General features: G+C 33.9%; 1 protein-coding gene across 1 annotated transcript; it reads left to right on the forward strand.

Annotated features, from left to right (window-relative positions):
* The first annotated feature begins 7,253 nt into the window (after positions 1-7,253).
* Positions 7,254-8,186, forward strand: LOC124509115 (olfactory receptor 14A16-like). The gene has a single exon (XM_047075695.1). It carries the CDS (start codon positions 7,254-7,256, stop codon positions 8,184-8,186), a length of 933 nt encoding a protein of 310 aa, XP_046931651.1.
* Positions 8,187-15,071: the final 6,885 nt, after the last annotated feature.

The following is a 15,071-nucleotide window of genomic DNA, read 5'->3' on the forward strand; positions in this document are numbered from 1 at the left end:
TCCAATATTTTTCAGAAAGAAGCAAGAAAAGTCTCAAATACACGACCTAACATTACACCTAAAGGAGGAAAAAAAGGAACAGTAAATGAAGCCTACAGCCAGTGGAAGGGAAATAATAAAGATTAGATCAGAAATAAATGCTACACAAACAAACAGAACAGATCAAGGAACTAAAAGCTGGTTCTTTGAAAGTATTAATAAAATTGATAAACCCAAAGCCACACTTACCAGAAAGATAAAGGAAAGGATCAAAGTAAATAAAAGCACAAATGAAAGAGGAAAGAACACAACTAACACCACAGAAATATAGTTATAAGAGAATTCTATGAAAAAAAAAAAAACATATGCCAACAAATGAGACAGTCTGGAAGAAATGGACAAATTTCTAGAAACTCACAAACTACCAAAACTGAAACAGAAAGAAATAGAAAATGTGAGCAGACCCCTAGGAAGAAAAGAAATTGAATCAGTTATCAAAAACCTCCCACAAAACAACAGTCCTAGGCCAAATGGCTTCCAAGGGGAATTCTACCAAACATTTAAAGAAGAGTTAATACTTATTCTTCTCTAACTCTTCCAAATAAATAGAAATAGAAGAAAAACATCTAAACCCATTATCTGAGGTCAGCATTACCTTGATTCCAAAACAAGACAAATACTCCACAAAAAAAAAAGAAAATTACAGTCCAATATCTCTGATGAAAATGAATATAAAAATTCTCAGTAAAATACTAGTAAATGGAATCCAACAGTACATTAAAGATATGTTCACCACAATCAAGTGGGACTTATTCCTGGGCTGCAGGGATGGATCAATATTTGCAAATCAACCAATGTGAAATAACATATTAATAAAAGAAAGTTATTTGGTATAATTTCAGTCTTCCCAAATTTTTAAGAAATTTATTGCGGTCTAACATATTATCTATGTGGGTGAATATTCCATGTGGGCTTGAGAAAAATCTTTATTTTCCTATTGTTGGACAAAATAGCAGGTACATGTTTATATGTCTATTTGGCCTATAGTATAGCTCCAGTCCATTTTTAAAATGTATTTCCTACATGGATGATCTATCCATTATTGAAAGTGAATATTGAAGTCCCTTACCATTTTTGTATTTCTATTTCCTTCTTCAGATATGTTAATATTTCCTTTGTATATGTTTTGTGCTTCCATAATGGGTGCACATGTATTTACTATTGTTACACCTTCTTGATACACTGACCTGTTTATATAATGACTTTCCTTATCTATGTTACAATATTTATCCTAAAGCCTATTTTGTTTAATATAAATATGGTTACCCTATTCACTTTTGATTTCCACTTGCATAGAATAACTATTGCCATTTCCTCCTTTCTAGCCTGTGTACTTTTAATGCTGAGGTTAAGTCTTGTAGGCATGATAAAGTTGTGTCTTCTAGTTTAAAATCAATTTAGCTACTCTGTCTTTTGATTGGTGTATTTAATGTATTTACATTTAAAGAGGCTCTTAAAAACTAAGAATAAACTGATGGTTGATGGGGGGTGGGAGGAAGGGGAAAGTGGGTGATAGGCATTGAGGAGGGCACCTGTTGGGATGAGCACTGGGTGTTGACAATACTGGCTGTCAGCACTGGGTGTTGACAATTTGACAATAAATTTCATATTTAAAAAAAAAGAAACCATTTGACAATACATTTCATAAAAAATAAAATAAATAAAATAAACACACAACTTAAAAATTAAAAAAAGTAATTATATTAAATGCTGAATTATTATTATCATCTTATTATTTTTTGGCTGATTTTTATTTTAGTTATCCCTTTGTTTCACATATGTTGTCTTTGTAATTTAATAATTTTTGTGGTGTTATAATTTAATTTCCTTCTGTTTATCATTTGTTCATCTACTATACATTTTTGTGTGTGTGTGTGTGTGTGTGTGTGTGTGTCTACTGTGCATTTACTATAGGGCTTATCTAAAACATAGTTATAACAATCTATATTAACTGATAAATTCGATTATATACCAACATTTTATTTCTTTAATTCCCTTTTCACATCGTTTGTTTTGATATTGAAATATATATTGTTTTATATTGTGTGTCCATTAACACATTATTGTAGCTATTGTTATTTTAATAGTTTTGCCCTCTAACCTTTATATGAAAGCTAAGTGATTAACTCACAACCATATTACAGTATTAGAGAATGATGCTTCAAACTATATACTTACCTTTATGAATGTGTTATGTATTTTCATGTATTAGTGTTTTTTATAATAATTTAAGCTTGTAGAACTCATTTTAACATTTATTTTAATTCAGATTTAATGTTAAACTACTTCTGCTTTTGTTTGTTTGGGAAATCATTTTTCCTCAATTCTGAAGAACAACTGTTATAGGTAAAGAATACTTGGTTGGATCTTTCTTTCTTTCTTTCTTTCTTTCTTTCTTTTCTTCTTCTCTTTCTCTCTTTAATTTCTTTGATTTTTGTTTCTTTCTTTCCTTCAATATATCACCCTACCTCTCCTGGCCTGTATTGTTTCTTTCTTTTTCTTTTCTTTTTTTTAAGTTTATTTATTGAGAGAGAGAGAGAAAGAGAGAGAGAACAATGGGGGAAGAGGCAGAGAAAGAGAGAGAGTGAGAGAAGGCAAGAGGGAGAGAGAATCCCAAGCAGGCTCTACACCACCAGCGCAGAGCCAGATGTAGGGCTTGAACTCACAAACTGCAAGATTATGACCTGAGCTGAAGTTGGAGGTTAACAGACTGAGCCACAGGGGACCCTTTGGCCTGTATTTTTACTTCTGAGAAATATGCTGATAGATTATTTGTTACCTTGTATGTGAGGAATTTCTTTCTTTTTATAAAATTATGTTTTTGTCTTTGTTTTATATAGTTTAATTATAAATCTTGGGCACCATGAGCTTTAATAACTTGGATGTCCATCCACTCTCTGGATTTAGGACATTTTCAGTTATTATTACTTTAAATACACTTTCTTACACTTTCTCTCTTCTTCTGGGGCTTCTGTAGTGCATGTGTGCGTGTGTGTGTGTGTGTGTGTGTGTGTGTATACATATATATATATTTCCTTGATGATATTCCCTAATTGTGTTAGTTTTCTTTTTTTAATTTTTTTATTAAAATTCTTTAATTTTATTTATTTTTGACAGAGACAGAGTGTGAGCATGAGCTGAGGAGGTGCAGAGAGAGAGAAGGAGACACAGAATCCAAAGCAGGCTCCAGGCTCCAAGCTGTCAGCACAGAGCCTGATGTGGGGCGCAAACTCACAAACCGTGAGATCATGACCTGGGCTAAAGTTGGATACTTAACCGACTGAGCCACCCAGGCGCCCAATTGTGTTAATTTTCTTTACTCTTTTTCATTCTTTTTGTGTGTTTGTTCACCTCTGGCTGGTTAATTTTATATGACCTGTCTTCAAGTTTGCAGTACCTTTTTTTTCTTTGTTTGATCAAATCTATTCTTGATTTTTCTGTTGCAATTTTTAAAAATTTCATTTACTATTCTCCAGAGCTCCAGAATTTTCATCTGGTTCATTTTTATGATTTCCCTCTCTTGAATTCTATTTTTTTCTTTATTGTTTTCTGTCTCTGTTGATTTGTTGTATTTCTCACTGAGCTTCTTTATAATAGATATTTTGAATTATTTAGGAGGCAAACTAGAATTCTTTATCTTGAGGGGACCAATTATTAGAAAATCATTATATTCCTTTGGTGGTATATTTTATGGATTTTTCAAATTCCTTCAAGTCTTATATTACTGTCTTGCACTTGAAAAAGTAGTCACCTCCTCTAGTCTTTAATGGATGGCATCAAGCAAGAACTATCATCCGTCAGACCTACTAGGTATTCAGGTTTTTCCAAACCTCTTTCTTCTATATACAGACTCCACACTTCCTGTTTCCTTTTTTGGAGGAATCAAGATATTATGCCTTCTCTTCCACCTGCCAAGTGAGATAAGTGCTGGAAACCTCTTATTTGTTTTCCCTATTGTAATGCTGAATGTTTAAGTTTATGTACTCATTCTAATCCCACAGATTTGGGTCACCTTTATATACATGTTCTCTCACTGTCTGCAAACTCATTCTTTTTTTTTGTTTGTTTGTTTCCCTCTGAGAAATGCACAGGGACTTGGCCATAAGGCAGGATGTGTGTGTGTGAATGAAGCATGCAGAGCATGGAGGGTACCCATGAACCACTTGGAAGATCTGCATGTGTAATGTAACAAATGGCTCCTGTGTGTGCTTCATGATGGAGTCTTTGAAATGGCTAATAGGATCCATCTACTTTTGATGCATTCTGGCCTTTCTCACTGTTTCAGGCCTGTCCCCACCTCTCACTTTGGAAATCACCTCAGTATTGTGCATGGTGTCTTTGGCAGTTTCCCACATAATGTAGAGACAGGAGTGCTTATTCACATGCCCTTACTTCCCTCTTTGGAAGACATTTTAAAGCAAGAGGATCTCTCTTGACATGGATCTGTGTTGCCATAGGAAAATGGTGACATGGGTAGAGTGAAATATTCCCTTTCCCTCTTCAATGCATTCAGTCATGGACACTTTGCTATAATGGTTTGCTTGAGCTTTGGTACTGGACTCCTGGACTCAAGCAAAGACATTCTTATCCATAGGTAATTGGATAAGCTTTTTGGGGGTAAAATGTTATAAAACTCCGATTCCATGATTTGGTAACATCAGTCAAATTGTATAAGACTTGAAAATAAATTGTATATAGTAGCCAAGAGTTAAGTGGGAAAAAATGACATTTTACTTACCTTTTAAAAAATGTTTATTTATTTAATTTGAGGGCTTAACAGGTAGAAAGGGAGAGAGAGACTCTCAAGCAGGCTACGCGCTGTCAGCACTTAGCCTGGCAAGGGGCTTGATTTCATGAACCGGAAGTGCCAAAATCAAGTCAGACACTTACCCAACTGAACCACCCAGGCTCCCTGATATTTTACTTAATTACTGTACATACATTGGTAAATTTGGAATTGGGAATAATTTTGACTTTTATGAAGAATTATGAGTTTAGTTATGCAATTAATCAATTTTAAATTGTAATAGTATTCTATGTGCTTCTGAAAAATGTTTTAAAAAGTCGGTAAAAAAAACCTAGTAAGATCTTACTTATATCAATGTATATGTCTTTTGCATTTGTATATTCCAAATACACAGGAAACTGCAAAAAATGAGTACAGGTAACATACCTGCTATTTCCCCCCAAGGAAATAAAATACAGTGGAGATTTAAAAAAAAAGGGAATTTAAGTTTCTCCATCATCTTTTATCTTACATATTTTATATGGTGTAAGGAATGATGTCCTGCTTATGACAAATATTTTAAAAAATCAAATACTTAGCAAAATAAAAAGAAAGAGTCAATCACTTTTGTTCAAATATGAGTTTATAGGGGCACCTGAGTGACTCAGTGAGTTAAGCGTCCTGACTTGGCTCAGGTCATGATCTCATGGTTCACAAGTTTGAGCCCCAAGTTGGGCTCTGTGCTGACAGTTCGAGCCTGGAGCCTGCTTGGGATTCTGAGTCTGCCTTTCCCTGTGCCCCTCCCCTTCTCCCATTCTCTCTCTCTCTCTCTCTCTTTCACTCTCTCTCTCTCTCTCTCAAAAATAAACATTAAAAATTTTTAAAAATATTAGTTTATGAACTGAAATCAACCCATTACCTGACAAAGTAAAGTTTCACAAAGGTCTATTAACAGTATTCTTGTTAGTAATTAGAAGGTTTCATGGTATGCAGCCTTACTGGGGGAAAAAATCTCAATGTGGACCTAATTGCTTGCACTTCCAACTTCATATTGTATGTGATGACAACATGAGACAATCAGAGCATATGGTTAATGCAGTTAATTAGCTCTCATTCTAGTTAGTCAACTGTAAATACACACAAAAATCTAAGACCCATATAAGTGCCCACTGAATCTGTGCTCCAGCGGAGAGGAGACTGTCATTCAGCAATGCACTGGAAACCAGAGCAATAGCAGCATTTAAACAGAAATTTTTACCTGTTGGACTAAAGATCCAGCTTTCAACTTTGATTCAGAAGTGAGAAAGTGTACTTTGTTAGCTTCATTTTTCTCTTTAAGGTCCACAGTGTCTTAAATAATTGACTCCTAAAATTAGGGAAACTGGATTTGTATTAGGTAAGTAAATTTCTTTCAAACCTCTATGCATTCATTATAAGCATCCCAATGTAATTCCAGCTCTGTTGATATGTCTAAGTAAGTAAGTTTATTTCACCGTTTACATTCCACTTTCCTTCATGAAAATAAGATAGTATTATATTTTAATTTTGTTTATTAGCTGCCTAGTAGTCATGTGTCCTTATTGAAGGAAAATACATAATTCATAATATATAAATACTTTTTGGATTTGATTGCCTTCAAATAAATCTTACATATTTTCTTCTTAAAGTCTTGGTATGAATGTAGTGATTTTATTGTGACCGTGATTACACTCAAAATGTATATTATTGTCACAGTCTCTATCATTGTCACAGAAAAATATACAAAGATAATATTCAGCTCTACCCATCTCTTCCCTCCTTATTTACCTATGCTGTAATAGGATAGAGATAAGTAGAGAAATAACCTCCCCATTATTCATACTGAGTCGTCAAAGCATAAGAGAGACTGTTAGTTATAGAGGACAATCTGAGCTTTCTTGGAGAGAAGGTAGGAGGAGGATGGGCTAGAAGGGAGATGGTCATAACAGAGGGCACTTGTTGTGATGAACATTGGGTGTTATATGTAAGTGGTGAATCACTAAATTGCACTCCTGAAACTAATACTACACTGTATGTTAACTAACTAGATCTTAAATACAAACTTGAAGCATAAATAAACCAGAAATATACCAAGAACACAGTTCACAATGAACTAAAGCAAATTTCCAAGAATGGGTAAAGAAATTACCCATTTCATTCCAAATTTTCCTGCTACTTTTAACCTATTCCATCAAGGTAAAAAAAAAAATCCCTCATCTATGGATGTCTGAGGTAATATTTTCTATTTTATGCATAAATTTTAGGATATCACATGAAAAAAATTCCTCATCTGACTAAATGACTGTCTTAATATAATACTTTCTCTATTCATTGAAGAAATTATAGTCTGCAAGATCTGCTTTACCTCAGAATAACTTCACAATAAACTGAAAACAGAACCAACAAAAAGAGACAGATTCTGAAGATGACAAGAATTTTTTTTCTTATGTTTCCAGATAAAAGAATCATCATGCCTGAGAAACTAACCAATGTGACCCTAGTAACACAATTTTTGCTCCTGGGACTTCCTGATAATGAGGTGCTTCAGAGACTGTATGCCCCATTCTTCTTGCTGATATACCTGGAAGCACTGATGGGCAACTTGCTCATTATCACAATCACTACCATTGACCAGCATTTCCAATCCCCTATGTATTTCTTCCTGAAAAATCTGTCCTTGATTGATATCTGTTATATTTCTGTCACTGTCCCCAAATCCATCATGAACTCTCTGAACAACAGTCATTCCATCTCCTTTGTGGGATGTGCCTCACAGGTTTTTCTTGTTGTTTTCTTTGCTGGCACAGAGTTTGCCCTCCTTCTAGTGATGTCCTATGACCGTTATGCTGCCATCTGCTGTCCCCTGCGCTATGAGGCCATCATGAGTAGAGGTACCTGTGTGCAGATGGTGACAGCATCATGGTTTAGTGGGTGTGTCTATGGATCCATTCATGCTGCAGGTACATTCTCTGTCCATTTCTGTGGGCCAAACATGGTGCATCAATTTTTCTGTGATATTCCAGCATTGCTTACTCTTGCTTGTTCTGGGGAGCAAAGTCTAGAATATATGTTTATTATTGTTAGTTGTTGTTTTGCTTTTGTATGTTTTATTTTAATGGTTGCTTCCTATGTTTATATTATTTCCACAGTTCTAAGAATTCCTTCTTCACAAGGCAAGTTTAAAACCTTCTCCACCTGCATGCCCCATCTAACTGTGGTAGCCTTGTTCCTCTTTTCTGGATCTATTGCATATTTAGGTTCAACCTCAAAATCCCCATCATCACTGAACCTCTTTATGTCAGTGTTATATTCTCTGTTACCTCCCAGCCTGAATCCTGTAATTTACAGCCTGAGAAACAGGGACATGAAAGTGGCACTTGGAAAATTTTTGGGTGCGAAATGATACCAAATATATAAATATGCAAAATGTCAATGTCTCTGATACCTACTAACTTCAAATTATTACCTACCTTCAAATTGTTATCAATAATAATGATCTGGTAGCATCAATCTATTGGTTTGTACATGTAATTCAATAATTACAAATAAAAATATTTTCCAATACAAATTCAAATAATTTCAAAATATCTGGTTAATACAAATTGTTGTAAAGTTATTAGATATCCATTGTATCATTGGTACTGCTCCACAGGATGCTGCATTTACATGGTTACATGGGTCTGAATGTTGGTGGAGTGTCTTAGCAATTTCTAACTCAGGGGAAATGTTTCAATCTCTGTGTTCACATCAATAGGCCCCTGGTATAACGTAATATTGTTTTTCATTTCAAATTTAACCCAATCAGCCCTGGGTTAATTCTCACTTGGGAATATTTTATGATAATTTCAAATTTTACACAATTTAGTATAGTCACAGATTGCAATTTTTTTCTAACTTACTCTTGCAGTAGTTATGGAAAACCAGTAATACCAAATTTGTTATATTTTTTTCCTTTCTTTGTATTGGCAAGAATAATATTACAAGCTCATTTTAACTGATTTATTAAATTAGTCTCACAATATTAGACTTGCAAATACTACAATTATAACAGGCTTTGAAAAATTTTGTAAGTATAGTATAATGTTAGCTGGTGTCAGTGAGAGTCACATAATGACATTTTTTAAAGTACTGAAATTGGTTTGTAAAGGAGACAATACTCATTATGCAATCCAAACAGAAAAAAAATAGTATGTTGATCTCACATATCCAGTAACAGGATAATTAAAAAAGACAACACGTTTTATTCCTACACTTATTCTTTATACATTTATTTTTGAACTTTTTATGTTTCACATAAATTTATGTAGAAATTTAAATTTGTATAGCAAGAAATTGAAAGTAAAGTTTAATTTACTTTCTAAATTTTAGTATGTTTGTTTTCACTTATTTCTTAGTTTAATTATTTCTTTTTATGCTTGTTTTTTAACATTAAATTTCTTATTATTTTTTAACATTTATTTATTGTTGAGAGACAGAGACAGATAATGAACAAGGGAGGGGCAGAGAGAGAGGGAGACAGAATCTGAAGCAGGCTCCAGGCTCTAAGCTATCAGCACAGAGCCTGATGTGGGGCTCAAACCCACAAACCGATCATGACCTGAGTCGAAGTCGGATGCTTAACCAACTTAGCGACCCAGGCGCTCCTAATTTCTTATTATTTTAATTTTTTTTTCAACGTTTATTTATTTTTGGGACAGAGAGAGACAGAGCATGAACGAGGGAGGGGCAGAGAGAGAGGGAGACACAGAATCGGAAACAGGCTCCAGGCTCTGAGCCATCAGCCCAGAGCCTGACGCGGGGCTCGAACTCACGGATCGCAAGATCGTGACCTGGCTGAAGTCGGACGCCGAACCGACTGCGCCACCCAGGCGCCCCTAATTTCTTATTATTTTAAATGTACTTCTGGTTAACTTATGTGTATGAATACCTTTGAATAAAAAAAACAATTTACTTTTAAACTATCCTAGCTTTTATTCCATTATCTCTCCCTTCATGTCCCCCTACTATCTTCACACTTTTGACCTTCTATATGTCTTCTTTCTGTCCATCTCATTTACCTCATATTTATTTTTCTTCTTAAAAATTTTTCCAGATTTGTCATCAATTATAGCATAATTTCTTTATTATTTGGTTGTTTTCTTCTCTGGCATCTCACTAGTTTTTACCCATAAGTTTCTTCCTTATGTTTCCTCTTTGTGATAATATTGGAGATGATGTGATGCTAGTTTGTTCTAGTCTTGGAACAGAGAACTTGACGATGAGGATGAGATTTCTGAGTATATCTAAGTTATACATGTGAATTTGCCAATTATTTCCTTTATTTCTGCATAAACATTCTGAAAGATAACTACTACTGACTTTTATACAAAAAAATTGGAATCAATAAATGGTAAGAAATGAATCTTAAGTCAGTTAGCCAATAATTAACACTATAACCATCTAAACTTAACAAAGAAACTATTCTGTATTAGCTAAAGACATATTTTGCTATTATTCTCCAATAGTGGGTATTATTTTCCAATATTCTCCAGTGGTTTTTGCAAGTTTTTAAAAATATTTGTATATTACTGTAAATCAACATTTATCTGAATCCTGTAATAAACATATAGCTGCTAACATTTGTTGTCATCATTGTACAAAAGTGTTATTGTTTTTCATTGATATAAAATGGATAGAAAAAATGTAGTTAATACATATTTTGAAAACACATATACAATACAATACATATATTGGGAAACATTCAGACTGTTTTCCATAATGGGTGTTGGAATTTACATGCCTTTCAATAACATACATGGATCTACTATTCTCTACAGTCTCACCACACTTATTTTCAACTTTCATTTTGATAAAAGGCAAATAATGCGTATCATGTGACATATAGTGATTTCAGTTTCTATATCTTTGATTATTAGTGATATTCAGCACCTTTTTATATACTTGATGACCATTTATATGTCTTCCTCAGAGGAATGACTTTTATGTCTTTTGCCAGTTTTTAATGGATTTAAAAATTGTTTGCTGATGATTTTTATATACTTTTATTTATAAATCTATATTTCACATATGTTTATTTGCATTTACATATGTTTAATTAATTAAATGTAGGTATATATTTTAATATATATTTATATATCCATATTTAGTTAAAAATTTTTAATTATATGATTTTTAAATGTTTTTACGTGTCAACACCTTATGCAAAATATGATTTACAAATAATTTCTCCCATGTCACAAACAACGAAAGGTTTTTAATTTGATGCAGTATCATTTGTTGATTTTTGCAATTGTTGCTTGTGCTTTTGGTCATAGCTGAAAAATCTTTGCCAAGACTGATATCAAAGAGCTTTTTTCCATATGTTTCTTCTAGTTACTCTTTCAAGTCAGCTCATAATCCATTTGGGGTTAACTTTCATGTGTGGTGTAATACAACATCTAATTTCATTCTTTTTTTTAAAGTTTTATTGAAATCCCAGCTAGTTAACATACAGCGTAATATAAGTTTCAGGTGTACAATCAAGTGATTCAACACTTCCATACAACACCCAGTGCTCATCACAAGTAGTTCACTCCTTAATCCCCATCCTCTATTAACCCATCTCTACATCCCACTCCCATCCTGTAACCATAGCTTGTTCTCTATAGTTAAGACTCTGTTTCTTGGTTGCCTTATCTCTCTCTTTTTCCATTTGCTCCTTTGTTTTGTTTCCTAAGTTCCATATAGTAGTGAAAACGTATGGTATATATCTTCCTCTGACCCATTTGGCTTAGCATAACACTCTAGTTCCATCCACATTATTGAAAATGGCAAGGTTTCTTTCTTTTTGATGGCCGAGTAATAGTCTCTTTTATATATTTATACCACCTCTTCTTAATCCATTCATCAGTTGATGGACATTTGGGCTTTTTCCATAGTTTGGCTACTGTTGATAGTGCTGCTATAAACATCGGAGTGAATCTGCCCCTTCAAATCTTTATTTTCATATTCTATTGGTACAGGGTAGTGTGACTGCTGGGTGGTAGGGTAGTTATATTTTCAACTTTTTGAGAAACTTCTTCGCTGTTTCCCAGAGTGGCTGCACCAGTGTGCATTTCCATCAACGGTATAAGAGGGTTCCCCTTTCTCTGCATCCTTACCAACATCTGCTGTTGTTTGAGTTGTTAATTTTAGCCATTCTGGCAGGTGTGAGGTGGTATCTCATCATGGTTTTGATTTGTATTTCCTTGATGATGAATCACGCTGAGCATCTTTTCATGTGTCTGTGAGCCTTCTGGATGTCTTCTTTGGAAAAGTGTCATTTATGTCTTCTGCCCATTTCCCATTTCTTCACTGGGTTATTTGGCTTTTGGGTGTTGAGTTTGATAAGTTCTTTATATGTTTTGGATATTAACAATTGATCAGATATGTCATTTGGAAATATCTTCTCCCCTTATGTAGCCTGTTTTGATGATTTTTTCTTCCTCTGCTGGACAGAACGTGTGTGTGTGTGTGTGTGTGTGTGTGTGAACTTCCAATAGTTTATTTATGCTTTTGTTTCCCTTACCTCTGGGGATGTGTCTAGTAAGAAATTGCTATAGTTGAGGTTAAAGAGGTTGCTGTCTGTGTTCTCCTCTTGGATTTTCATGGTAAATATTTTAAATGAAAGCAGATTTTACAAACTTGGGAAAAACAATACACAGTGCTATAAATATAAATAACAAAACAATTAAAACCAAATTTATTTGCACCCTCAAATATATATACCAGATCAATATTCAGCTTGTTATATCATTTAGAGCATATATTTTCATTCTCTTGATTTAAATCTAACATTAAATATAGTTCACTGGGCTCTATCCCCTGTTTTTCCTATTTGAAGAGGCCTGATAAGATATTTCTAATGATACACCTGGGACAAGATGACGGCTCAAAAGCAAGACTGTGAGGTGTCAGATATTCATGCCAGGGCTACATCCCATGATTACTCCTGGTTGAAATGTTTCACACAGGAATGAACTCATAGTATTTAAGGGAAAATAGCTTCTCTGCAAGACCATAGTTTCCCCAAAGGGTCACATATAACAAATTGAAAAGAATTTTATGCTCTTTGAAACTATGAGTGGAAAACCTCAGACAAGATGAACTTCATTAATTTCCCTCTCATACCATGGATAGCAGAAGAGCTGAAAGAAACAGAAGATTTTGGTAATCAACATAACATTAGAATTTTGAATCACAGCAGGTGAGCATAAACATTGGGGATTCACAAATTTGTAGGAGCATAAATGGGTTAAGAAAAAAGCCTCCATGGGCTACTTTTGACCAGAAAGGTGCAAAAATGCCTTTCTCTTTGAAAACGTTCATTTCAAATAGCTGATATATGTAAGTAGCATGACATATACAAATGTTTATATACATTTCCTATTAAGTATTCATTTTAATTGCTTGAAGAATCCCCCCCTTAAAATGGCCAGAATTAAATAGGAGGCCAAGATAGCAAAGATCACAGTCTTTGTCTAGACAGCATATCTATGAGGTGTTATGTCTGATTCAGGCTCTGTGAAAATGATGATTCCAATGGAAATTATTAGGAATCAAAGATATGTATTGCCTTATTTTACCATGGACATGAAACTAAATTTGAATCATATTTATAATATCACAAAGAAAATCTCACTAAACATCCTCTATAAAATCTTAGACCTAAAAAAAAATGACACTAACTGTTCAATGATATTTCATAAAGAATAAAAACATATTGAGTCAAAAAAAATCTACATAGCAAAAGGAATCCTGTCTTTCACTTTTTATGAGTGTGAATCTGAACAAATTTTTAAAGCTCCCTAAGCTTGTCTTATCTTGTACAATATGGTGATAACACCAATTCTTAACTGAGGGTGTTGCTGTGGCATTCAAATTGGACTGAAATATAATATTCAAAATTATTAAGATAGTGCTTGCTACACACTTGAATTTCATCAATATATTATGAACTGTAAACAATAAACCCAGGTTAAAGATGAAAGTTTCACAGGAAACATGAATCCAATCTCTCTATTTTGTAGTGGAAAGAAGGGCCAGACAGTAAAAATCAAATGTCCTCAATAAGAAAATATGTTAATTACAGTGCTTAATGGAAAAATGTCTTCTTTGGTCTTCTGTCATTTTTACCATCCTGTCTCCACATTTTCCTTTAACTTTTGTCAATGCATTTAGTTTTTAGTCATTTCCAGTAAATTGCTTTTAGTTTTGTCATTTCCAGAAGGGTGAAAAATAGGATATTGAAAGAAGACTTAGACAAATGATTCTTTTTCTACATCACAAAAATATATATTCTAAATGTAGCCTCTCAGGGGTGCCTGGGTGGCTCAGTTGGTTAAGCATCTGACTCTATCTTGGCTCAGGTCATGATCTCACAGTTTGTGAGTTTGATCCCTTATTCTGGCTCAGGGCTGCGAGTGCAGAGCCTGCTTGGGATTCTCTGTCTCCCTCTCTCTCTTCCCCTCCGCCACTTATGCACTTTCTCTCTCTCCTCTCTCTCTCCCTCTCTTTCTCAAATAAATAAATAAACTTAATTTTTTTTTAAATGTGTCCTCTAAGAAGATAGTTACTTGGAAAAATATAAATAAAACAGTGAAAAGTTCTGAGTTTTATGGGAATAAGTAATTCCAAAAAAATATATCCAATGATTTTATTAGTAAAGATATAATAAAAACCTACTGTATCTTCTTGCATATTTTGGGAAAATTTGCTAACCTTTTACTCAACAGTGCAATCTGGCTGGGAAAGAAAGTCACTCTAACATTGCAGTGAGATTTTTTTTAGGTTTCACTGCTTCCCAATTGCCAAACACCAAAGCAGACAAGATTCCTTCCATCTCAACTTCTTATACTTTTTCACGGGAATCATCCATAAGAAGTACCAGGTTAAAATGGTCCTTACACCAAATTCTACATTCATGATGAATGCAGTCATTATATTTTTATGATATGCCTCAATAAAAGAAAAATTAAAAAAATGTAGTCCTTACATGAAGAAATAAATTATAAATTACCTTGATAGTCTTATGGGTTTGAAATACAAATTAATTTTCTAACATTCATATTGATGTCACACTTTTAATATGAACCATCTAAGGGTGCTACTGTATTATCTAGAATATTTGTTTACTAATGGGAGAGAGAGAGAGAACCAAACCTTAAAAATCTCTTAAGGATAGAGAACAAAGTTAATGGAGGGAAGTGGTTGGGGAATGGGCTAAAGCGGTGATAGGTATTAAGGAGGGCACTTCTTGTGATGAGCACTG

This window comes from Lynx rufus, unplaced genomic scaffold (assembly GCF_022079265.1).
Source record: "Lynx rufus isolate CCGP_SWC_20201006 ecotype Redwood Valley unplaced genomic scaffold, mLynRuf1.p SCAF_1, whole genome shotgun sequence".
Taxonomy (NCBI): domain Eukaryota; kingdom Metazoa; phylum Chordata; class Mammalia; order Carnivora; family Felidae; genus Lynx; species Lynx rufus.

Excerpts from the sequence above, each read along its gene's own strand:
- LOC124509115 (XM_047075695.1), top strand. The coding sequence starts at position 7,254 with ATGCCTGAGAAACTAACCAATGTGACCCTAGTAACACAATTTTTGCTC.